The sequence below is a fragment of the Anthonomus grandis genome, chromosome 2 (assembly GCF_022605725.1).
Source record: "Anthonomus grandis grandis chromosome 2, icAntGran1.3, whole genome shotgun sequence".
NCBI classification, from domain to species: Eukaryota; Metazoa; Arthropoda; class Insecta; order Coleoptera; family Curculionidae; genus Anthonomus; species Anthonomus grandis.
Window position 1 is genome coordinate 37,781,247 of NC_065547.1, and position 25,505 is coordinate 37,806,751.

The following is a 25,505-nucleotide window of genomic DNA, read 5'->3' on the forward strand; positions in this document are numbered from 1 at the left end:
TAATTACTACGTAATTATTCGTTTACGAGTAACGAGTAACATGTCCATGGTTTTTAATTTTTTGTGCGAAAACCGTGCATCTAACGGACAAATTCCAGGGGATCAAAAATGTTGCAAATAAAACGGGAAATTTAAAAATATTTTTTAATACAAGAAAAACCAGTGGCGTACCATTTTTCTTTATAAAAGTATTCAGCGGAAAACCCGCACACACGCCACTGGAGAACATAAAAATGTTAAAAGTATGTTGGTAAATGGCTCTGGATACACAGACCCTGCATATCAATCTTTGGACAAATATCTACAGGGGTATTTAAGTTATCGAAAAAAAAATCATTTTTTTGTTAAAACTTTATCACCCTGTAGCTCAAAATCTAAAAGGTTAGGACCTATGTTTATAGGAACTTTTTTGCGAATTTTTGTCCGAAGAATACGTTCCTGAATTTTGTCGCAATATATAAAAAACAACCTGTATAATAATATATAAATAGGGATCGAATCAGAGACCATTGAATCAGAAGTCCGAAGTATAGACCTTGTCGCCAAACCGGGCTATTGATGTAATATACAAGTATCTACATATTATGAGAAGTGATAAAACGATTTTAACAAGATTAAAATTTATTGGAGATTATTGAAAATGAGATTAGGTTCGAAATGAAAGACATCATTGACACAATTTAATATTGGGCTTCTCTTAGCTCTTAGCTTTTCTCCAGCTTTTCGAGAAGATCTAGTTTTTTACCTTTCCCACACTCGTGCAATATATTTATATCATCCGACACCGAAAAGTTGTGACCAGTCGGTAAAAGATGATTTGCAAAGGCTGACTTTGTTTCTTTAATATCGGTGTTCTTAAAATTGTTAAAAAAACTTCAATTTATTCAATTTCATGTTGATGTTCTTTCACCCTAGTGAAAATCCTTCTACCAGACTGACCAACATGCATAGCGGAACACTCTGATCTCTCAATCTGATACACACAGGACTATGTGTATCAGATTTCTGATTACTGCGCGTCAAATGCTTTCTTTACTTGGTATTTCCCTGATGTCCAAATGCGTTGCATATTAACAGTGAAGTTTTTAACAGTTAATATAAAATTACTAATTCGTATCGCAAAGAAATGAAATATTTTGAAGATATAGAGGTCATTGAGAATTTTTTAGAGTTAAAGACACTCAGAGATCATCTACTCAACTGATGACTAATTAAAATATTTGCCAAGTAGTCTATTTTTTTTCTCATACAACAGAGCAATTACCGGGAACCAACTGTAACTTCAGCCGTTTCAGCTTCTTTTACTTATTCATAACAGACAACAAACGCAATTGGAACAATGGTATTATAACTCAGCGAATAAGCCATCGGAATGCGTTGTTTTGTATATAAAATCCTTGTTTACATTTTTATTATTTAATATAAAAATACTTATTTATATTTTAAGGTCCTAAATATTAGAAATGTTTGAATGATTCAAAAACTCTACTCTATAATGGGATCAAATTAAATGCTGTCAGCTAATTAAAAGCTAGAATTTCAGTTCATGGCTAAATAAGATTATATCAAATACAAGTAAAAAAATATACATTTACCTGATTAAAAAACTCGAGAAACAATAGTTACAACAAATTGCATACCTTTACCTACACTATAAATGATCAAAATTTAAATTCTTGATAATAAGTTTCTTTAGCAACCCAATTAAAAATCAAGACATCAATCCATCCCACCCCACAACGAATGACATCATGTTATTTTCATTATCAAAGCATGATGTTACTATTAATGTTACTCTTACTCTGGACATAAAGCAGAGTTTTTAGTAGGAAAGTTTATAGAATAATATAATAATACATAGACCTTAGTAACAGACACAATAATCTCCAAAAGTTAATACATTCTCACTGTTTTCTTTTGTAATCTAAAATCAAATTTTCCGTACAAATTATTATTATGTAACTGAGCTTTTGCTTCCACGTGAACCAGAACAAACTTTTAAACTAGAGCAATGTTTAATGTAAAACAGAGCAAAGCTCTCTTCTGTACCACATGATAAAAATTAGCTTTAAGACTATTAGGCCGTGTATAATAATTATTATAGTGTCTTTATCGGCGAAAAGAGTGTAGGCCCTGTACCTCAAGAATCACTTATATCTATCGGTCTAACATCATCAGGCTTCACAATCTAGGTCCTATTTTCTAGATAACTATCTATAAGCATAATACTAATCACTGAAGTCAAACATTTTCAGTTTTTTTAAAAACAATTCATGAGGTACAGAGTCAAGATCCTTATTTAGATGATAAATTTCATTTTTAACGGAATTACAGCGTTTAAGGCATGCTCGGTTTGGGAAACTAAGCTCAATACACCCAAAGTAGGTCTATAAAGCACAATCTGCAAGGTTAAAGAGCTTTCAAAGACCTACTACAAAACTTTGATAATAGGGATGCCTGCATAATTATTAGAGGTCTTCGTTTTTCACCACCTGAAGCAACTAAGCTGTAGCAGCTCTGAAAATATGATATTTTGCTTACTGGAATTGGCCCTAGTTCTATAAAAATTTCAACGTTCTTGAAATTTATTCAAATTATTAATCTATAGAGGAGCTACATTGCTATGACCAAGTTATGACTGTATATTATTAGCCATGTTTACAGAAGAATTAATAAGTTGACCAGATGATTGATAAGATTTTTATACTTTTCTTAGAGGCAATCTTTTGGTAATTTTAAGTGGAGATCTTTTAAATCATTAAATTCAGATTGAGTAATAAACAATATTAAACCATTTGTTTACTAGATTTTGATATTTCCTTTTAGAGTAGATTATGACACAAAATGCTATCAAAATTGAATATGAATAGCTGAATCCCAAAGAAGACTAATTTCTGATAGCACACACTCTCGACTTCCTGGATTATATATTTGCAACGTAAATGCGGCTTTTAAGGGATGCTCGATATGATAAACAGCTCAGTATACGTAAAATAAAGTTTCTGGAAAATTCAGCACAATCTGCAAGATTAAAGACTATTCAAAGACCTTTTATAAAACATTGCTAATAGGGTTTCCGGTATAATTATAATAGATGTCTCCGTTTTTGCCCACCTGTTGTTACTCTATGATGTCAGCTCTGGAAGTATGATATTTTATTTATTTAAATTTGCCCTACTTCGGTAAAACTAAATGTTCTTTGGAACTAACGTAGAGGGTAACGTTACTTTGACCCAAGTTACAACTGTTATTAGCGATGCTTACGAAGAGTAATTAAGTTGATAAGGTTTTACAAGGATTTAATTGCATTAAAAGAGTTTTAAATACTTTTGTTATATGCATCGTATTTCTGTTTTTTAAATGAGATTTGAAACCATTCTTTTAAGGATCATTATTTAGTAATTTTTAGTGTAGGTCTTTTAAATCATGGAATTCACATTGTATTAAATATCAAATTAATTAATTACATGATTTTAAATATTTGTTTTTATATTTAGACTTATTTTTTTAAAGAATCAAAATAAAAAAAAAAATAAATTTAACTGTTTTATAAAATAAATGTATTTATTTTATTATTTAATTAAATAAGCATTACCACTCACATTTTTCTAGTAGTATTTTAACATTTATTTTCGATAATATTATTTATTACCCTTTTCTTGGATGTTTGTGATATTTTGTAACGTTACGACCGTAATATATTATCTATTATTCTTAATATTTTTACCTACGAACAGTGACAGCAAATATTCATCTTCTTTACCTCCATGTTCGTAAAACGAGTGCAAACTTTATTTTCGCAAGATGTTAATGGCAAACTACTTTTATTGTATTTTTTTTAAATTGAATTTTTACATATTTATTACGCAGATATGTACTAAAGCACATATTATTCTGTGTAATTAAGCGTAAGGTATAATCATATCAATATTTGAACAGATCTTTAGGTAAACCCAGCGAAGATATCGACTATGTAAATTTGAATTAGTAAAAGCGTTAAATTTGGGTTGTACATGTGTGTACGTAATTAATTATTGCAATTTTTATTTTTAAAATAGTAGAGGCGCAAAATATTGTATTTATTTAATAGAAAAATATATCTGACGTATTCCTTATCTAATCTGGAAAGTTTTTCTAGTTAATAATATGGTAGATACGCGTTTATGTATAGGTTAATTAATTTCGATATTTATTTCATATGTCAAAAGCCTCCATATATTGTGATTAAAGATCTATTTATTTATACTTGTCTAGCTACTAATAAGGAAAATTGATATTATTAGTTAGTTATGTGTAATAATATGCTTTTTTTTCAAATATGTTATTAAATTTCCATCCAGGTCAATGGTCCTCAATCTTTAAGTAAAACTTAGTAGAAGTCGTCTTTTCTATTTCATTTGATACCCGATTACAGATTTAAATTCTACATTACATTCTAGTTATTCTAACATATTATATCATTGTTCAAAGTATTTTCTTGATATATATGAATATTCTGACTAAGTATTTAAAGAACTATTTTACAAATAATAAATGGTTTTCCACTTTTTAATTTATCTTTTTTTTTTTTAAACGACAGGTCAGGTAATAAACTGGGTGGCAAAAATATGCATCGCTAAATAGTTTTATTCAATAGAATTCAATCAACATCTCATCAAAAAAATCATAAATATTAAGACAATTAAAAAAGCAACTGAATTTAAGGCATTCTAGTCATCAAGGGGAAACCAAAAGCTAAAAACCAAAGCCAACTGACATATTTTAACTGCTTATAAATCGAGAACGAAAAATGACAACAATGTGCGGTTTTCACAGAACTTCATCAATATTTTTAAAGTTTTTTTTGACAGTGTTGCCAAGTTTCAAAATTTACCTGAAATAGCAGGAAAAAAATTTGATGATTTTCAAAGGCCGATTTCTCAAAAATTTTAAATGTAACACCCTGTACTTTTTAATTTCACATGAAAGTCAGTTAAATCCCCTTTCCGAAAATGTATAAATTATCTTTAATTCATTATTTTTTTTTACAGAGCCAATTTTAGTAAATGACAACTTTTTGAAAATTTTCCTAGAATACATATTCGGTGATTGATGAACATTTTCTGGTAATTGCCCATGTATTACTTTAGCATGATCATAACTAAATAATTTGCGCTATTGCCATGTCTATAAAAAGTATTTATTCTATGTATTAAATTACAACAATTGAAGAAATTAATTTTAATTTATAACTAATAAATTAGCTGCTGAATATGACCCCCATTTTGCTCGGAATACAAATGGAGACGGAGAAATAAGTTGCCGAAGGCGTTTTGCAGCATTCGCGGTGTAATTTGGTTGAAAACGTTTACTATGTTGTTGCGCAGTTCATCCAAACTTCTTGGGGTTGGATTGTAGGAACGGTATTTTACATATCTTCATATACAAAAATCTGGAATGGTTAGATCCAGAGAATAAGGAGCCCACTCGATTGGACCTGCTCGCCCTATTCATCTGTTTCTAAAAGTAATATCTAAGGAATCCCTTGCGACCCTGGAGAAGTGTGGTGGTGCACCGGCTTGCTGGAAGTAGACCGTGTCTAAAATTCCATCCTACTGAAGTTGAGGAAAAAAAAATGTTTCCAACATATCGGTGTAATTGTGTCCATTCACTGTTGCTTCTTGAAAAAAAAATGGCCCATAAATTTTACATTTCGATACTGCACACCAAACGTTCAGCTTAGGAGAATTTTTTTCAAATTCGTTATACACTCGAGGATTTTCATCTCCCCAAATTCGGCAGTTATGCTTATTTACTCGACCACTGATGAGAAATGTTGTCTCATCAGACATTATTAAATTGGTATCTGGCTCATTTCTAAAAAGATCTAGTAGTGTTTCGCACATTAAATATCCTTTTTCATGGGCGCGATTTTCTATTTTTTGGAAAGTTTATATTTTGTAGGGTTTAAACTTAATTATTATTAGAATTTTATGTACTTTACTTTTTGACATATTTGTCGTTTGAGCTATCTTTATTTAAGGACAACACTTCTTTTACCAGCAAAATATCATCCAACAGATTATCTTGTGCATTTAGGTTTATTCTAACTTTTCTTTTAACTGTTCCCTCCTGGAAAAATTGGCGTACCCAATGAAGTATAGAATTGCGTGAAGGTGGAGCCCTTTCAAAAATCAGCCTAAATCTTCTTCTCGTTTGCGTAACTGATTTGCATTCACTAAATAATAACACGCAACGTGCCTTTTCCCGCGTGGTAAACATATTTAAACCTTTCAAAATCTTTAAAAAATGCAAAAATACATATAGAAATCAAATTATTGGGACTGCCCAACGAATGACGTTAAAAAGATTTGACAGTAGTTAAAGGCTCCTTGACAAGCTACAATTGTTGTTGTTGTCACTTGATACCGAGAATGTTATTTAATAGGTATTTATTGGACGGAAATTTTCAAAAAGGTGTCATTTACTAAAATTGGCTCTGTTAAAAAAATAATGAATTTAAGACAATTTATACATTTTAGGAAAGGGGATTTAACAGGCTTTCATGTGAAATTAAAAAGTACAGGGTATTACATTTAAAATTTTTAAGAAATCGTCCTTTGAAAGTTATCAATTTTTTTCCTCCTATTTCAGTTAAATTTTGAAACTTGGCAATACTGTCAAAAAAAACTTTAAAAATATTAATGAAGTTCTGTGAAAACCGCACATTGTTGTCATTTTCCGTTCTCGACTTATAAGCAGTTAAAATGTGTCAGGTTATAGATGGAAACCCTGTATATTTACGTATAAGGAGATGTAAATTATTCCAAAGAATCCCTTTCTCCATTATCCATCCCCTGTATCTTTTTCTCCAAGTATTTTCTATTTTTTATAATTTGGAGACGGCACCTGTTTTTGTCCATTTGCAATGCTCTTTTCTGCTTATTTTTAAGGGGTTGTTTTGTTTCGCCTATGTAAGAATCTCCACACTCACAGCTAATCTGTAATTTTTCATATAATTTCTAATAATCGTATAATTTTTGTTGTGTCTAAGGCTCTCAGATTTAGATAGCTCTCTGATTATGTCCGAAACTTTCTGGCGATCCCCTGTCTTTTATACAGGGCAGCTCTTAATTGTCGCCCTCCCCCTTATCTTTTGAATGTGTTTATCTAAAAATTTGAAATTTGTCACGCATCATTAGCAACCTAAATACTACTTTTTGGTCCCTAGTCATTTTTAAAAACTAAATTAAATCGAAAGGGGGGGTCATGCAATACATCGTTTCAAAGCCTCCATTGAATGCTTTATAGTCCTAGAATATCAAGTCATTATTTCTACCCATAGCAAAATGGCAGCCTTTCAAAATCTTATTTTTCTTATTTTCATTTGCTACTAACTACACCTATTTAATTAGAAACGTATCATCCATTTTTCTCTAAGAGACCAAACGAAAACAAAACAAAGGTAAAAACACAAAGTCACGGTCTCATCAAATCCATATAATTTTTTCAAAGCTACACGTGTTTCGCTCCTATTGGAGCATCATCAGGCCTAGACCTACACAGATCACATTAAAACTCATTTTAGGTGTTACTCTATTTAGGTGTAGTAAAGAATAAAATTTGACAGGGGACCTTTAATTAAACATGATGGAAAATGCAGTAGAACCACTGATCCTTGAGTTTTTCAGTTTTTCAACAAGATGGGGCACCGGCTCACTTTGGCAAAAATGTTAAAAAATATTTGACCAATACTTACCCTAATCGGTAGAATGGTCGTCAAGAGCCTACCGAATGGCCAGCCAGATCGCCCGATCTTACACCTCTAGACTTTTTTTATGGGGCTACTTAAAAGAAACAATCTACGTCACCCAGCCAGAATCAACTAAAAATAATTGATGCATGCCGCAATATTGATTTTGCCATTTTCCACAATGTTCGTTAAGAGTTTTCCAATCATCCCTTGTAGTAACATAGTTACATTTCTGTGTTACCTAAATTTTTTTTATTATGAAGCCATTTCGTTCAGATAAGTTTCTTGATGTGAGGATTGTTATCACATGTAGTTAAAGCTTTTTGTTGAAATATTTTAATAATACCTAATGTAATCCTCCTCGAAATAGTCCTGTATGACTAGACTTTTTGGAGATAAATGTTCTTATATTCCTAATACTTTTCACGAGAATATCCAGCAAACCAGTGAATTTTATTGGTGAAATTTGTTATCATTATTTGCTATATTCTTACTATGCCTCCAAATCTCTCTTCAGTGGTCGTGTAGTACAAACTGAGAAGATCGTGTGCTTGCTGAATTTGTCCCTGATAATATTTAGAGAATTTCTTGTAAGTACGCTGATATATAAAACCCACAACAAGAAAAAATTCTCATTGGAACTGATGTTAATTGGTACCATGGTGAGCATAGCTCTTAATCAAAATCTTTATATTTTGCTGGTTAAACGTCGTTCATGCATCATTCAGCAATAATGTCTTCAGCTCGGCTGTGAGTGAAGCAAGTTAGAGGTAGTTAAATAATCTGTTCTTCGAATATTTTACCTGTATTATTATAGTAGCTTGCCGTGATGTATTAGTGCTTGTTTGATCTTATTCTCACAAGTTTTAAGGTCTATTATATGACAAAGCGATATTTAATTTTAAAAAAACACTGCTGATTAAGTAGTTGATTTTTGTGAGGACACAATATATTTCTAAAGCTATACCCATTTACATATTTTTTTCCACATTCTTCTTTCGGGCACATTTAAAGTCAAATAAATCCAAATTAAAGAGACAATATATGCTCATTTAAAATGTAAATTGGAATTTGTATTCGGGAATTCTCATATTTTCTAGGCCCATATATTTTGTATAACATTTGCTCATATATTAACCGTTGGGACGTGGAATATAGTTCTACTCATGGTGTCTATCTATCTAACTTTCTTTAGTTATTACTGAGATAACAAAGAGTGTAAATAAAATGAAATTCATTTTTACTTAAAATAATAATTGTTATTTTTAGGCTCGAGCCAGCCAGAGAGCCTACATCCAAAGACCAGTTTTACACCCTTAAAATCCAATAAAATGGTCACAGGTGAGAAAGATAAAATATATTTTCATATTATTCCACACACAGTATTTTGAAACCTTATTGATGATGTGACACGATCCATTTTTTTAATAATTTTTCTAGTCACATCTTATGAAGGCCGTCTTCATAGTTTAGGGGCTGTTATTTTTTCCTTATACAGAAAATAATTACACTGCCCAGAATAATTATTGTATACTTGTTTATTTTTTTTATTTGGGTTTAGTAAAAGAAATAATTTTAATTTTAATACTTTTCGGGTCTAATTTGACAATATGAATTATTAAAAAAAAATCGTTATTTCATTTTTTTATTAACTTTTATAAATTCAGGTTGCCTTTTTGAATTTGTCAACTTTCTTTATCTATCCTTCTCGCCTTAATTATATACAAGATGTTTCATAATTAGTGGAAAAAACTTGGAGGGGCTGTAGAGGACCTCAAAATAAGCAAGTTTGCGTCATAAATCACTATCCGAAAATGTTTAGATTTTGAGCTACAGAGTGATAAAATGTTACGAAAAAACTTTATTTTTAACATTAACAATGGCAAAAATGCACTTGCTGGTACCGAATTTCATATTAAAAGCAAGTAATTTTTTTTCCTTATAATAAATACCGTAAATATTATCAAACGTATGCAACTAAAAATTTAAATAATAGCGAGAATTAAATTTCGAACAATGAATTTTATGTTTTTTATGCGAAAACGGTGCGGCGGGAGACGAAATTTACTCTAAATTAAATGAAAAAATTAAATTAAATAGAAGAAAAAACAGTGGCGTACCATTTTTTTAAATAGTTTACTAAGTTCTAGCCCGCATGGAGGCCACTGGTAAAATTAAAAATTAGATTATGTATTAAAAAACACTACTACGGAGAAAAAAAAATACCTACTAATTTTCAGAAAAATATCTACAGGGATGTCAAATTTATCGTGAAAAAAAGACTTTTTTAAAAATTTTATCATCCTTTATCTCAAAATTAATGATTTTCGGATCGCGGTTTGTTGCGCAAGTTTGCTTATTTTAAGGCCCTCTTCAACCCCTTTAAGTTTGTTTCACTTATTAGGAAATATCCACTAATTATGTATGTACTATATCGACACCTCATAGGCCAAATGGCGTAACCCACAAAAGTTATATTTTACAGAAGGGTCAAAAAACTTAATAAAACTTTGATTATAATTATTTTAATAGTAAAATTTTAGATTTTTGTTGCTAATTTTGTTAAGAAAAAGTTTTTTAAAGCAAATCCTAATAAAACTAATATTAATAAATAAAAAATTAACAATATTAAAAAAAAAATGCGGGTTACATTATTTGGCTTATCAAAAAGTTAAGAACATTATTGTTATAAACTCTTTATCGAGGGGGATACGCTTTTTAGTTGTAATGAAAATAATAATGTCCTCTAAATAAAAAACTGTTATTTTATAATTTTTTTACTTAAGTATGAAGGTAATACCTGGGCAAATACAAAAAAAAACTTTAATTTTTTTTGTAGATTTCTGCAATAGCTGTTGTTGTAATTCTTTAAGGGGTATCTCATCATCATTAAGTTCATCAGTTTCTGATAAAACGTCTGGTAGATCGGAGCTGGGTTTTAGATTTATATATTCGGTGTGGTACATCCCTGGTATTATTGCCTTTTTAACAAGGTTTTCTAGATCCTTAAATTTCCGTTCCAAAACTGAAAGTTTACTTTGGTATAATTGAGATGGCTTTACTTGTTTGGAGTGCCTTGTGAGTTGATTCTTTTTTGGTACAGTTAGTAACTGGTGCTCTTCAGTTTCCTCAAATGTGTAGAAGAGTTTTATTTGATCACAGTCTTTGGCAAACATAACTCTTTGAATGCTTTTAAATTTAATCTGTTTTCCTGAATCAGTTTTTCTTGAGCGATTCAGGGTAAATATTTTTCTGAAATGTTTTAAAGTCTTTAAAACTCGAAAATACAAGCTTTATAACTTCGTATGGCTTTGCGTTTCGTGCATTACGAATAATAGTAGGCCATTCCGATGGAGCCCAAATTGTCTTTCTTTTCCTACCCGTTTCTATAGAAGCATGGACAGAATCAACCGGCATATAGGTGTGACCTGGTAAGAGAAAGGTAAGGGATATTTGTTGAACATTAACTGAAACAGATCTAATAAACCAAGCAATGCAACTTAACAGTTCGTGATTCTTATTCTGCCCTGGACAAGAGTCACAAAACAAGGCCACTTCCGTTATAGTTTTTCGAGCATCCACTTGTTGAAGATACATCTCCATTATTGTGCAAATTTCATTCGCTCCTCTCTTACCATCCTCTTCACCCCAAAGAAAACAATAAAAGTTTTTAGTGCCGGACTCATAAAACGTTTCATTATAGAAGGAATATTTTCGCGAATAATAGAGGAGCATACTGTCCTCCATGGGGAGTATTGAGAACTTTTTGTAAGTCAAAGCTAGCGCATACAAAATTTAGTTTGGTTTTGGCTCGTTGTTCTTTAAGATGGAGTTTATAAGTTTTCTTTTTCTCGTAAATGCAAAGTAAGTGCATCATTGTTGGTTTCTCCTTTTGCTTGGGACTCACAAAACGAGCATTTGTCTTTTTGAGGCAGATGGAATCCTATATTATATTTTCTTTTAAAAAAATCTCTAAAGAATTTTTCTTTAACCGATTGTTGATGACTTTCTGAGCAGTTCTGTTTATAGATTTTAATATCAAAGTGGCTACATTTTTAAACTCTTGTGGTAAGTAACGTTTTGTAGTTTTTCCCCGACAATAATGCGAGGGAACAGCCGGTAATGTTGTTAAAAATTGGCGTAAATAATCAACAACGTTACTAGGAGTTTTATTTTTGGGTTCAAACTTACCGCGGCCCTCAGGTTTTGGAGTATTCGTATCAGTTTTATTTTCATCACTCTCACGAGATGTGTTTTGAGAAACACAAAGAGTAGCCAACAAAAATTGTTGACATACTTGTTTCTGTTCACCATTTAGCGGTAAATAGTAGGTCTTTGAACATTTTTGGCGGCTTTCTTCACCAGTAGCACCATAGCGGCGCTTTATTGGAACCCTTTTAACGCATGATAACACAAAATTTTTCTGTTCCTCTTCACTTGTAAAACCGTAGAAATTATTAAATATTGCCTGTCTTTGATCTTCTGTAAAAATTGTGGCCCATTTATGTTGGCATTTTTTGTTTTGGCAAGGATTTTCTTTTATTTGTTTCTCTCTTACTACTTTTTTATTTCGTTGTAGATATTGGTTTCCCGAAAGACGCAGCTTTTTTTGTATATCTCTAAAACTACCCGTTTTCTTCTTTTTAACACCAGCTTCACCAACTATTTCTTCTTCTACTACCAGTGTGGGAATCTGCTGAGTATGGGCTTCAGTGATGTCTGCCAACCCATTTTGATCGGTATTTGCCCGATATTTCTGGTTCCTCTTCAGAGTTAATCTTCTCCTGAATTTGAAAATGAAAATCATTTGGAATAGACTCTATGTGTGGTTCAGTTGTAAAAATTACGTCATATTCACAGTAAATGTCGGGTAATGCGTCTGTGGATGGAATAAAATCTAAAATTTTAGAATTAATTGAAAATAGCATTAAGCCAATAAAAAAAACTACTACCAGAAATTATTTTTTCAGCTAGTATTTCACAACTTCCGGGTTCTTTTATGTTGTTTGTCAAAATATCTGTAAGTTCTTGATCAGGTGTCATACAGTAAAATGGTTCTACTGGAGTAAGCTGATGCAAAATATATTTGTTTATGTCACTGTCTTCAACATTTTCATGTGCTTCTTGCTCTTTTTGATTGGCATCTGAATCTACTAAAAAGCAAAACTTTGTGTTGCCTCCTGGATGGCGTCATCCTCAATTATTATATTCCGCTCCAAAGCAAGAGCTAAAATTTTTTTACTTCGAGAGCTTGACATCATTATTATGGCTCTAAAAAATTAAACAATTTCATATTATTCAATTTGCAAATTGCAATATTCTATTATTTATCTCTACTATCTATGTAAGCAACTATTATCCTAACCCAACTTTATAATATTTCACTTTTTAGTGAAAAAGTGTCCTTTTACACTAATTAGTAGTAATTAATATACGCATTTTAGTGCTATTATAATACTAACTTAAATGCCTTTTTTTAGAGATAATAAAAAATCAACTGACAAGGAAAGGTTTCAATCAACCTGTAAATTGATTTTACCGGCATCGTCCGAATACTGGCCTATTTATAATAATATCATAATATTATTATCAACTTACCTTATGATAATTATTGACAAATTCTCTTTTTTATTATAAATTAGTCTGACACTTTTTTAGAAAATTTAAAAATATCTGCAAAACAACAAACACAGATCACTCCTTGAGTTCTTACGGTAATATACATGTGAGGATGTGTGGGTTACGTTATATGGCTCCTAACAATTTTGCGCATTTTTTTTACCTTATTTTTGAAGAATATGGCTTACTGCATTTGGCCTTGTTCATGTTAGGTCAATCCTTTAAAAAATAGGGTTACACTTGGGGGATACATCAACTGGCCACTCTTTAAAACGGTTACTCCAAACTTGGAGATTTTATGTTTTTCAGTTTTTTTGATAATTTAGTTTTTCTTGTGGGTTATATCATTTGGCCAGCTAATGTATTTTTCGGAGAAGAATCGAGATATGTACTTAACTTAATTTCGGCTATTTTGTGGGTTACGCCATTTGGCCTATGAGATGTCGATATGAACAATTTTACGAAATATTATAGCGATAACTCTATTCTATTTAAATTATTTTTTAAAAACATATATATTATATATTATTGTTTACAACTTAATAAAGATAAAAATCTATTAAAAATTATGTTTGTAAATTAGGTTTAATTTTGATTAAACTGATGTAAATTTACTTTTGAATAAATCTTGGATTTAATTGAATTTTTAGTCCTGTACAAAAGATATTTTTCTGTACAAATTTAAAGTACGTTTTTTTTAAATTTAAACAGTTGCAATTTCTCAATATGTTACATTGGCTGTTCCGAATAAAGAAATTTAATTACTTAAAGCTGAGTAGCAGCCGCTATATAAATTGCAATAAATTTTGTTTTCATTGTATTAACGGTTAAAAGGCTATGTTTTAACCAGATCTTAATTACCTTTGCTTTTATTGCATTTTCGGTTTTTTTGTTAGTTTTCTTCCAGGTTTGTGAACTGGGGATATGTTAGGAGAGCCGTATCTGTTTCCGTATTTGTTGTTTCCGTTATTTGATTTATTCATAATATAAACAAAATCGTCCGAAGAACTGTAGCCTACGATATACCGAATTCGGTCACTAGAGTCTCTAAAATTTACTTATCTACTACTAAAATAGCTAAATAGTTTTAGTAAAGTTCCTCTTACCCCCAGATATTCTAAGCGCTCCAGTAAAATTCTGTGTGACGCAGTGTTAGAAACTTTAGACAAGTCAAGAGACATGACTGAAGCAAAGCTTTATTTCCTTAACCAAGGCTATTTGTAAGATACTTATACTCTATTTCAGAAGTGTATAGAGCAATAAACTGGGGAATTCCGTTCTGTTTGGCTACATTTCGTGGTAGTTCATAGGCGCAGGTACTTATAATATTTATGAATTTAATTTTCACGGATTAAATGCCTTTATTTTGAAAGAGATTAAATACTAAATAAATACTTTTAATCCTTTTGTATAGGTACCTATCTTTTAACGCTTTGTAACATGCAAAAATGGGGTCAGGTAATATATACAGACTATAAATACTTTTAAATCATATTTTAAACGTTAGCAGTCACTGCTACGCTGTAGTGTAATCACAATATTATTATCCCAATATTTAAAAAATTGAGGTATTCAGTCCAACGAAAAGATGTACTAAAAATTCTCCACTATCGCTGAGTGAAAAAGTTATTATTTTAAATATACATGATTGCATAAAACACGATTACCCTAGTTTTACTGTGCAAGAAATTGTGGAAAAATGTTCTCGAATGAGTGGAATTGGAAAGTCCACCATTTTCAAATTGTTGCGGGAAAGAAAAGTAGCAGGTCAAGTGGAATCTCCCAAGCAAAAGCCAGGACGACCTACAAAAGTCCTTGATGAAAATGCTAAATGTATAATTCGAAAAAAAGTTCACTCTTTTTATTTTAAAAAGGAAATACCCACCCTAGACAAAATTTTAATGGAGCTTGGCCGAGATGACAGTATTCCGTTGATAAGTAGAAAACTTTTATGGAAAACTTTAAAAAATATGGATTTTGCCTGGGAAAAGCATAACCGCAAAGCACTTTTACTGGAGAGCGACGAAATTGTTTGTTGGAGACGACAATACTTGAGAAGTATCAAGCAGTACCGCAGGGAGCAAAAGAAAGTTTTTTATCTTGATGAGACGTGGATTAACGAAGGTTATATAGTCCAAAAAATGTGGCAAGACAAAAATATAACCAGTGCTCGCCAAGCTTTCATAGAAGGCCTGTCTACGGGTATTAAAGTACCTTCGGGAAAAGGAAAAAGACTTATAATCACACATATTGGAAGCGAAGAGGGATTTTTAAAAGAAGGTCTGCTAACCTTTGAGTCGACTCGCACAGGAGATTACCATGAAGACATGAACTCAGACGTTTTCGAGGACTATTTTGGTGAAATGATAAAATTTCTTCCGGCTAATTCGGTGGTGGTTATGGATAATGCAAGCTATCATTCACGGCGAATAGAGAAGACGCCAACTTCAAGTTGGAGAAAACAAGAAATTATCGATTGGCTGACTGCAAAAGGTATTGCGTTTGAAGCAGATTTGATAAAAAAAGAACTGCTGGCAATAGCAAACTTACACAAAACTCGTTTCATGAAATACGCCGTGGAAGATACGAGTATAACCGAAAAATATAATATAACTGTACTGCGCTTACCGCCATATCATTGCGAACTAAATCCTATAGAACTGATATGGGCGCAGGTAAAAGGATTTGTAGCAAGACAAAACACGACTTTTAAAATGAAAGATGTTAAGCTACTGTTTGATCAAGTCATTACGGAAGCGACACCAGAGAATTAGCGAAAAGCAGTCCAGCATGTAATTAAGCAAGAGGACAAAATGTGGGATCTTGACAACCTCATCGATCAGACAGTCGATCTTTTAATTATAATGTCAAGAGGTGATGACAGTTCGTCAGATGACGAAGAAGACTACAATCTATTATAATTTAAAATTGTTATACACTGTTCAAAAAGTGCCAGATCCAAAAGTGACATTTTCAACTGTTTTACTCTACTTATTATGTTCAATAAATTTGTGAAAAAAATATATTATTCCATTTAAACAAAAGTAACTTTCTAAAATAAAATAGCATTTAAGTACATTAATTATAAGGTAAAAAACAAGTCCCAGTTGCACGCCTTTGGCGAACCGTTTTCAATGTTTATCAGTGGGTAACAATGGGCAAAACTCATAAATTGACCCAAAACCGGGTGGCACTACCTGCAATCAACGAAAAGAAAGAATTTTACATTGAAACTAATACCCAACTAAGGTAGTGGCATAAAATATTGGTGGATCACCAGGTACCACTTTTGCATACCTAATGAGGTTTTATTGCTCTACACACTTCTGAAATAGAGTATAGTTACTATTAATAATTCCCAGTTCAAACTCAAATTCACATTGCTTATCTGAAATTAGATTTTATTTTTCGAGAAATGATACAAATTCATTTCAAATAAAATTTATTTTTCAAGTAGCTTAGAAATGGCATTTGTTAAAAAGATCCACTCATAGTTTTCAATTAGATGTCTATTATCTCCTTTCGATATTGTCACAAAGACAAAATGTTTGAACATTTTTGGATGAATACCCCTTCTGTGGTATAACTTTGAGATTTATAAAAATAATTTTGGGCTTGAGAAGTTTCTTATTGCATATCTTTAAAATCTTTATTCTAAGTGTATCACTATAGAACCATTAGATTTAAGAGTAGCAATTAATTCATTTATATTAAAAAGATTAGAGAAATGTCATGATTGTTTAATTTTTTCGCAAGTTTGTTTGCAATATCATGAAAAAAAAAGAAATATGATAAAAATATCTAGAGCATCAGTAACAAACTCATTGTCAGTACTTAATGATAATGATCTTTCAGATCTCTTTCGAACCTCCATCATACTTTATTAAAAGCTACATACAGTTTTTTTTCGCTTGTTTCATTAGGACAGTAAATTTTGCTGTAATTAGTACAGAAGTGTTTAGCCTTTATATTAGTTGGCTCAGTGACTAGATCTTTTGATAAAATGAAGTAGCATACACATTTTTAATTCTTTGGCTCGATATTTGTAAGGTTGTGATCCATAATTTAATTGTGTCATAAAGATTATTCATAAATGCATTGGCATATTCATCTGGATCAGATTTAATAAGGCCGCTCTTCCGTTTTGAGACCATTTAATAATTCCAGGTAATTAATATATTTCAAACTATAGGAAAATGATCCTGGGAATCAGTTGCCCTTGAAGAAACTATCGGAAAGCTCATCTTACATTATCCGTAAACCTTACAAAAGAATGATCATAATAGGTTTTTGGTTACGCCTTTTCCTTGTAACTGTCTTTATTTTACCAAGCCCTGATATGCCAGGTACTTCGGGTATCTATCCGACACCTATAGATGCAGTTGTTTAAACATCCACTTGTTTGCTTAAATGAACATTAAGCATACTTAAAACTTATATCGAAGGTTTTTTAAGCCTGATTGCAAATATACTAAGAAATTATCAAAACGATTATATATACTGGTAATATTTACGTATATTACATTAAGGTCATTACATAAATTAATATTTGCTATGTAGACAAACATAAGGTATACAATTTTGGTAGTAATCAAGTAAACTATTAACCCACTCCTTTGAAATGTTTAATATTAACTTTTCGTCAAGTAGTATTTGCAGATGCTCTTCGTAGATTTTGATTGCGGGTGATTTTTTCAGCATACATGCTTAGCAATAATAAAAACAAAAGATATGGTAATAACCGAAGATGAAATTCAAACAAATATTACAATTAATTAAAATTTCCAAAGGCATAACTTAAATGTACACGATATTGTTTTAATATTATTCATATTTTAGTCAAATATATATTGGTTTGTTGTATCACTTGCCAATTTTCTTCTCTAAAAAGCCAATATAGGATAAGTTTTGTGAATAATGCCAATATATTAACAGTCGTTTACAATAAAATAATAAACACGAAAAGAGTTGCACATTTTAATTTAATTTTATATTTATAAATAATAATTTTATATTATTAAATATTTAAATTTTAATTGTCAATAAAATATCATTTTGAAATTACAAAATTCTTTTTAAGATATTTGAAAATAAATATACATATCTACTGCTAAATATAATACTTTTATTGAATTTAAAACTCAATGTTTTGAATTTAGGTCTTGTATGATGTCTCACTTTTTTGTGTTCTGTACTTTTTATTCAGTTTTTTGGAATCTTAACAACGTAACTTCATGATTTTATTAGGCTGTTAGTAAAATCTGAGAAAATGAAATGTTAAAAAAATTAATGTTGCTTTGCTCAAGGGAATTTTTTTTACTCTCTCTTGAACCCTATTTTACACTTGACACACAACGCATCTCCTAATGGTTACCGAGAATAAAAGGGCGACGAAAAGCTTTCTGAGATTTATTTAGTTGAGATATATATTATGAGATATATTTTGTTAGTAATTAGAATTGATAGAGTTTCTGGAATTTGTTTTAATTTACCAATTTTTTTTTACTTAGAGGCTTTTTTAATAACATTGTATAGTTTCATGCACTGCTAATACTATACAGGGTGTCCCGTAATTAATTGGACATAGGTTAATATAGGATACCTGACATGAAAATAAACCATTTGAGCTTAATATCGCTTAGCAAAATGTTATTGGTTTTCGTTCTACAGGGTGTTAAAACTAATTTTTTACCAAACATTTATTGAAATATTTTGGAATCCACTGATAAATTAACCTAAAATTTGGCATACTCTTATTATTTGGGATGAGGAACACGAATATGATATCTATTTTCCCACTACCACTAGATGGCGCCACATACAACAACATTGAGTGACTAAAATGGTCATAACTTCTTTGACCTACCTGTACGCACATTTGCGAGTGAAAATAATAAAACAGCATTTAATTCTAGTCAAAAAAGGTATACTTCTTTGATCTCCAAAAAGTAGACCGTTTTCATTAGGCAGAGATGAATTTGCTTTAGTTTATGGCCAGTGTATATAGTATATAGTAGTGAGTATAGATTACTTCTTCTCTCTTATTACAGAGAACTTCTTGGTTATTGCCTTTTTCAAAATTATAGAATTGAACATAATCATACTGGTTTCTTTTTTTTAAATTTAAATGCCTAACTAAAGAAATTGATTGAGAACAAATATCATTTTTACTTTCTGCAATCGAACACAAAATGTATTTGCTATGTTGTTTTCTGTAGCACCTTTTTTGCTTTAGATCTTCTATAGCTATATTAATCAGCGCACTAGTTCCTTCTGCCTTTCGTTTTCAGGCAATTTCCTAGATACCAGATACATAACTTAAATAAGGAGAAAAAAATTCAATTTTACGAATAATAGAAAAAAACTTTAACTGCTTGTTATCCATTACATTTTCTTAAATATTATTTTTGCGATGATATATATAAATATCAGAAAATATATCAAGATTTACTAACTATATATCTTTATTTTAACCCAGTCCTCTTCCATATGCTGTATTTACTTCATTTAATGCAATTTATCTTATATTCTTTGAAATATTTTATACAGAAGAAATTCGCCAATTAGCCAGCTTGTCTTTTAGGCAATCGTGTGGTGCCTAAGGAAGCCTCGTCAGTTAGTTCACCAATATCGCCCAATATAGTCTACCAATTCTGCCTACATTTTACACGGTAATTTTAAGATTAGTGGAATAACTCTGGGTACTTTTATTTTTTAAGCCTTTTTTTATTTTCTCTTAAAGAAAAAAAATTCATAGGCAAGGCATAACTTAAAAGTGTACATATCCTTCTTTATATTTAAGTAATGATTACTATCAACTCTGTTTAAAATATTAGCCTGAATTTTTAAATTCGTTTACCATATTATCACATCCCGTATAGTATATCAAAGCATAATGAATCTTCTATGACTAATTAGTATCCACACTAAATTAGTCCGGCTTTAATCAAAGTTACCAAACTACCCAAAAGCATGTCAAAGAACAATCAAGTCTCCGCAACCTCTAAGTTCAATTTTCTAGTCTCCTGCAACTAACAAGAATATGTAAAGGGTACAATTTCCCTTAATATAATTGGAAAAGGCAATTTAATAACCTCTATTCGCCGTATAAATTCTGTCCACCGAAAGGCAATTTAATTATTCTTCGGTTTCCACTTTCCTAGCGAGTTACCGCTTGTTGCATCGACCAACCATTATCCAGTTAGGTTATATAATATAAATATACAGATATGTATAATATATTATAATAGAACAAAAGATTTATTACATTATATGAATGTATATTCAGTCCAGTTTAATAAATATATTGGATAGGGTCAATAGGCTTAATAATTGGGTTTTGTGTCATAATATAGATTTTAGCGAAAGGGCTTTAATTTAATATAGATGCTCTCACAACTTTCGAAATAATAGGCTTTAAATTTATTAAAGAATTTATTGTTATTATTAGTGTTTCCAATGTAGTAAAATCTAAAACAATAATTCTATTGGCGTGGCTTTAGACTACTTTTTTTCAATAAAATTTATAAAACTTATATTAATAACGTACGTATTTAAATATTTAAATCGAGATAAACTTATCAATAAAGTACTCTTTTTCATCCAATTTTTCCTGAATACTTCAAGTATGCAATTTGTTTTTCGATACGTATTATAATGGTTTTTCTAAAAAACTGTTTTCACTAGGGCCTAAGGTAAAATTAAGTTTCTGGTATTGTCAATAGTTTTTTACAAGTCAGAAAAAAACTTTCTCAATAACTGAAAAATTTTTATCGATATTTATTTTTCCTTTTTGATTTCCTTCAAATAATTTTTAATAAAATCATAATTTTTCCTGTTACTTAAAAAAAAACATATCGACATGGTACTCATTGCCAGCTACTTTTTTTCCAATAAGGGATACTATAAGTTAAGTCAATTTTTTAATTTAATGAATAGGTTTCCCAAAATTACAAAACAGTAAATAAGTTAATTGCGTCTAAATACATATTACAGTACTGTTTAGAGATATATTATAAAATAGTTTCTTGTTTAAAAAGAGATGTAAGACTGTAAATTTAAAAAGTCAAATTTTATCAGTAGCTTAATTTTAGAATTTACACAAAATATTACTTACGGTTATTAGATTGAAAAAAATAAAGAAAAACCATTTTCAAATGCCAAAGGAAAAGTACTTCATCAAGATAATGCACCATATAAAAAATCGAAGAAAACGATAGTCAAATCAAACGAATTGCGCTTCCAAGTTCTTGATCTTGATTAAGTATTGCAGCAATTGTGCAATACTGACAGGGATAAATACTAACAATACTAACTTCTATTCCTTAACTTTAGCTTCAATGAAGAATTGACGTCAAAGTTGAAGCCTATTTTCGAAGCCCTTTTTACAAAAGCAAAATAAAAATCGTTTTCCAAAAAGATATCAGTGAATTACAGCAGCGTTCTATATGATGATGACTTTTGGTATTTTTACTGGTAAGCTTCGTGACTTATTGAGTAAAGATTTATTTTAGACCTGGTTACTATGAAATATTTAGGAATCTTATGATACTTAGCTCTTTGAGGCCGGATTTTTTTTTTAACTTTTGGTGAAAATTTTTGTTTTGCTCAAGTAATTAAAAATTATTTAAAATGTTTTTTATATTAAATCTTTTTTTTGCATATGAGTTAGTTACAATGAGGTGTGCTCACTGTAAAGACACTAGGCAGATAAACAAAAAAAAATTGGCAAAAACTAATTTTTTATTGCTAGAAAAATACATTGATTATAAAAAAATTATTTGGTATGATATTGACGGAAACAGTTTTTCTTATCTGAAAGACACAGGGCAACATCACACCTAAAAAAATACAATAATTAACTATGTTTCTTTATTTATCAATGTAATATCAACAGCAACCTTGTACAATGCCATCTTGATTTGTGAGGTTCCGCCTTGGTACTACAAAAAGCACATCTTCCAGGCTTGCCATATAGAGGCATGTGGGAACAAGAGTCGTACCGAATTTATGGTACCGTACGTTTGAAATGATTCACCGTTGCTGATGGCCGACCCCTTTTCGGTAAACCTTGTTCAGCTCCCAGAAGTCCTAGGCCCACTGAAAGTCGAGTTTGAAGTTTTAGCGAAAGTTGCGCATTGGAATCCGTTCTTTTTTGATACAATATGAATGTATTTACTAAGGATAAATCTATAAAATAGAAAAAAAATTTATGCCACCACTTTTTCGACTTTCGGTCAACCTCATAAAGAGTTTTTAGCATGTCCGTCTTATCCACGTATCCCATATGCGTATTATATTTCTTTACTAGTTCAGGACAAGTAACATCTTCGGCGGAACCATCTTTTTTTTGCGGGAAACCCATTGATTTTTGCATGGATCCAGATAATTAGTTAAAAATGGACTGGCCTATTATCCATCCATTTCGAAAATGTCAACCCATTAGTGCTAACTCTCCAATCGAATTCACCCCTTGTTAACTGCTTGTCATCTAGTAGATCTGTTGGTAGATTCTTTCGATCTTTTCTGACGGTACCGCAAGCGTAAATCAACTCAGTTTGCAGTTGTTTTTGCAGCTCGACCGAATTAAAATAATTGTCAAAATATATTTCGTACCCTTTTCTAACTAAGTCTCTCGTAAGGTCTCTAACAACTCTACCACCAAGAGACTTTTCGGTCATTTGACCTATTTTACCAGTGTAAATCTGAAATTGACATACGTATCCTGAATTTTCGGAACGAATCCAAACTTTATAGCCGAGTTTTACTGGTTTCTTTGGCATATACTGTTTTAGGGAGCTTCGTCCCTTGAATCGGATCATCGACTCATCAATAGCTTGATGTTGACTTGGTTTCAAAGCATTTTTATATGTATCAGATAATACATCTAACAAAGGCCGTAATTTGTAAAGCTTATCAAAGTTTTGGTGATCACGGCCAGGCTGTACAGAGTTGTCGTTTAGGTGCAGGTTGGCTAACATCCATGAAAACCTGTCTCTTGACATTATTGAACTTATGAATGGATCTCTCATTTCCAATCGTGAGGACCAGTAATCCTTGTGGCTGGGTAGCTTTTTTATGGCCATTATCAAATTTATTGCAATAAAACCCTTTATTTCCTTTACATTAGTAGGCGTAAATGTATGACTATTACCTCCGTTTCTTTGCAAGGCATATAAGTTAGTTTGAAAAGCTATGTGGTCTAACAGATGCTCAGGGAATATATGCAAAAACATGTCGGTAGGGGTTTCTATATCGGTGGGAATGTTTGGTCCTATTTCTTCTCCAAATTCTTTAAAATTTCGAACACAGTGTGAGTTGGAGTTAGTCCATATAGTTTTTTTGCGAATTTCCTGGGCTCGTATTAGTGACAAAGGTAGCTCATCCTCACTGCTCCATTCGGCTAAGTCAGCATCAGCGTCTTGGGACAAAGTATCATTCCCAAATATAATAGGCATATTTTCTATGTCAAATAAATCAATTGCTGGCGACGCCGCTGCCGTTGGGCCTACTATTTCTGCGTCTCCTTCAATCTCATCTTCACTAACATCTCCTAACTCGCTAATGTTGTCACAAGGAATTTCTTCGAAATAATCATACAGGTCATTGGAGTTGAGATTTATAAGCTTGTTATAAAATTTGTCTGTAAATAAAAATAAAATCCTATAAAAAAACCGTTAAAAAAATACTCATGAAATTTTGAGAAAATTATTTCCCTAAGAGACTGGTGTCACCGCCCTAAGCACACCATATATTACCATTTCTATAAAACTAATACCTTTGTCTCAAAATTGCATTCTAGCGATAACATAAATATCATCCTAGATATTTTATTTCTAATATAAAAGCAAATCTTACCATCCATGGTCCCAAAAACTGCTTTAACAACCAAAAAATAGGGAAACTTGTTACCACAACAATACCACGTGCGAACATTAATATGCAAACTGTCCAAATAATACTCGACTCTTATTGGCGCTTAAATTTAGAGGAGCGACACGCTTTCGCATACGTCATCAATGATATCTTCGCTGTAAGCACACCAGGACCGCCAGTAAAAATTAATTTGTAAGTGTCCTCACCGCAGGCACACTAGCACACAAAGAGTTAGTATTATCCTTAAAATAGCAAGTTTTAAAGATTGGAAATATTCGACATTTTAAATATTGAAACTCAACTTCTTATGTTAAAAAATGTATATAATATATTAAAGTATGTATATAACTAGATGAATCTACCTGCATATATTAGATAAAGTTTATATTAGATAGATAATAGGCTTAATAATTGAGTCTTGTATATCATAGTATAGGATTTAATCAACCAGGTATGTGGTTAATTAAATATGAATGCAGTTACCACTTTTCGAATAATAGGCTATAAATAACCAAATATATTAAATTATTATGCTTGTATAGAGGCTTAATTTGGTTTGTTCTTAAAATACTGGATGTTAAAGCTATATTGATTAAGCGTTTTTTTAAACCATGTTCGAGGAGTTCCGCCCCTCTGGAAAAATATTTTGATTTGCTTGATGTTCGCTTTGTGATCCTTCCTTCTAAGGCTAATCATTTAATTTTTCATTCTTTAGTGCATCTTCACTTATTTGTTTTTATACAGTGTTTATGGTTATTGGCAGGCTCGGTTCAGGTCCAATATATATACTAATTGATGCACTCTGCGCTATCCGCCATTTTGTTTACTTGCCACTATACCTTCTGGTCTATCTCTTTTTGACTATTATTTCATTATTGAAGTTTAGTATTTTCAGTTTGAATAGAACTTTGATATTTATTCTAAATGTATGTACTGTTATGAAATGTATATCTACATAGTGTGTTATGATTTTATTTAATTTGGATTGCCAGTAATATTATGCTGTACATTTTCATACCATTCTTCAAATTCTAACTTTAGTTGTGGCACAAGAACTGGTAAACCTGCCTGTGTGTGAATGTTTTTTTAGATCATCTGTGCATCCGTAAATATTGTACAATTCCGTTTCAGAATAGACTGGATTAAAGCTAATGCATCTTCAGAGTTCAGTTTGGGTGCTATGTAACCTGGTCTTAAGCTCAAATCGCAATAAGTAAAAAGACATTAGGTGGCATCGCTGTTGTTGCCATGCTTGTAAAGGTTGCCCAGATCTGTTGTG

The 25,505-nt window shown here is 31.1% G+C and overlaps 1 protein-coding gene across 2 annotated transcripts in view; it reads left to right on the top strand.

The window, feature by feature from the left end:
* The window catches only part of LOC126750267 (probable 3',5'-cyclic phosphodiesterase pde-5), a 149,247-nt gene that overhangs the window by 55,692 nt on the left and 68,050 nt on the right, over window positions 1-25,505 (top strand). For both annotated transcript variants that reach the window (XM_050459827.1, XM_050459826.1), the window contains one exon: window positions 9,002-9,073. In XM_050459827.1, the coding sequence (XP_050315784.1) occupies window positions 9,002-9,073 (72 nt within the window). The remainder of the gene's footprint in view (window positions 1-9,001; window positions 9,074-25,505) is intronic.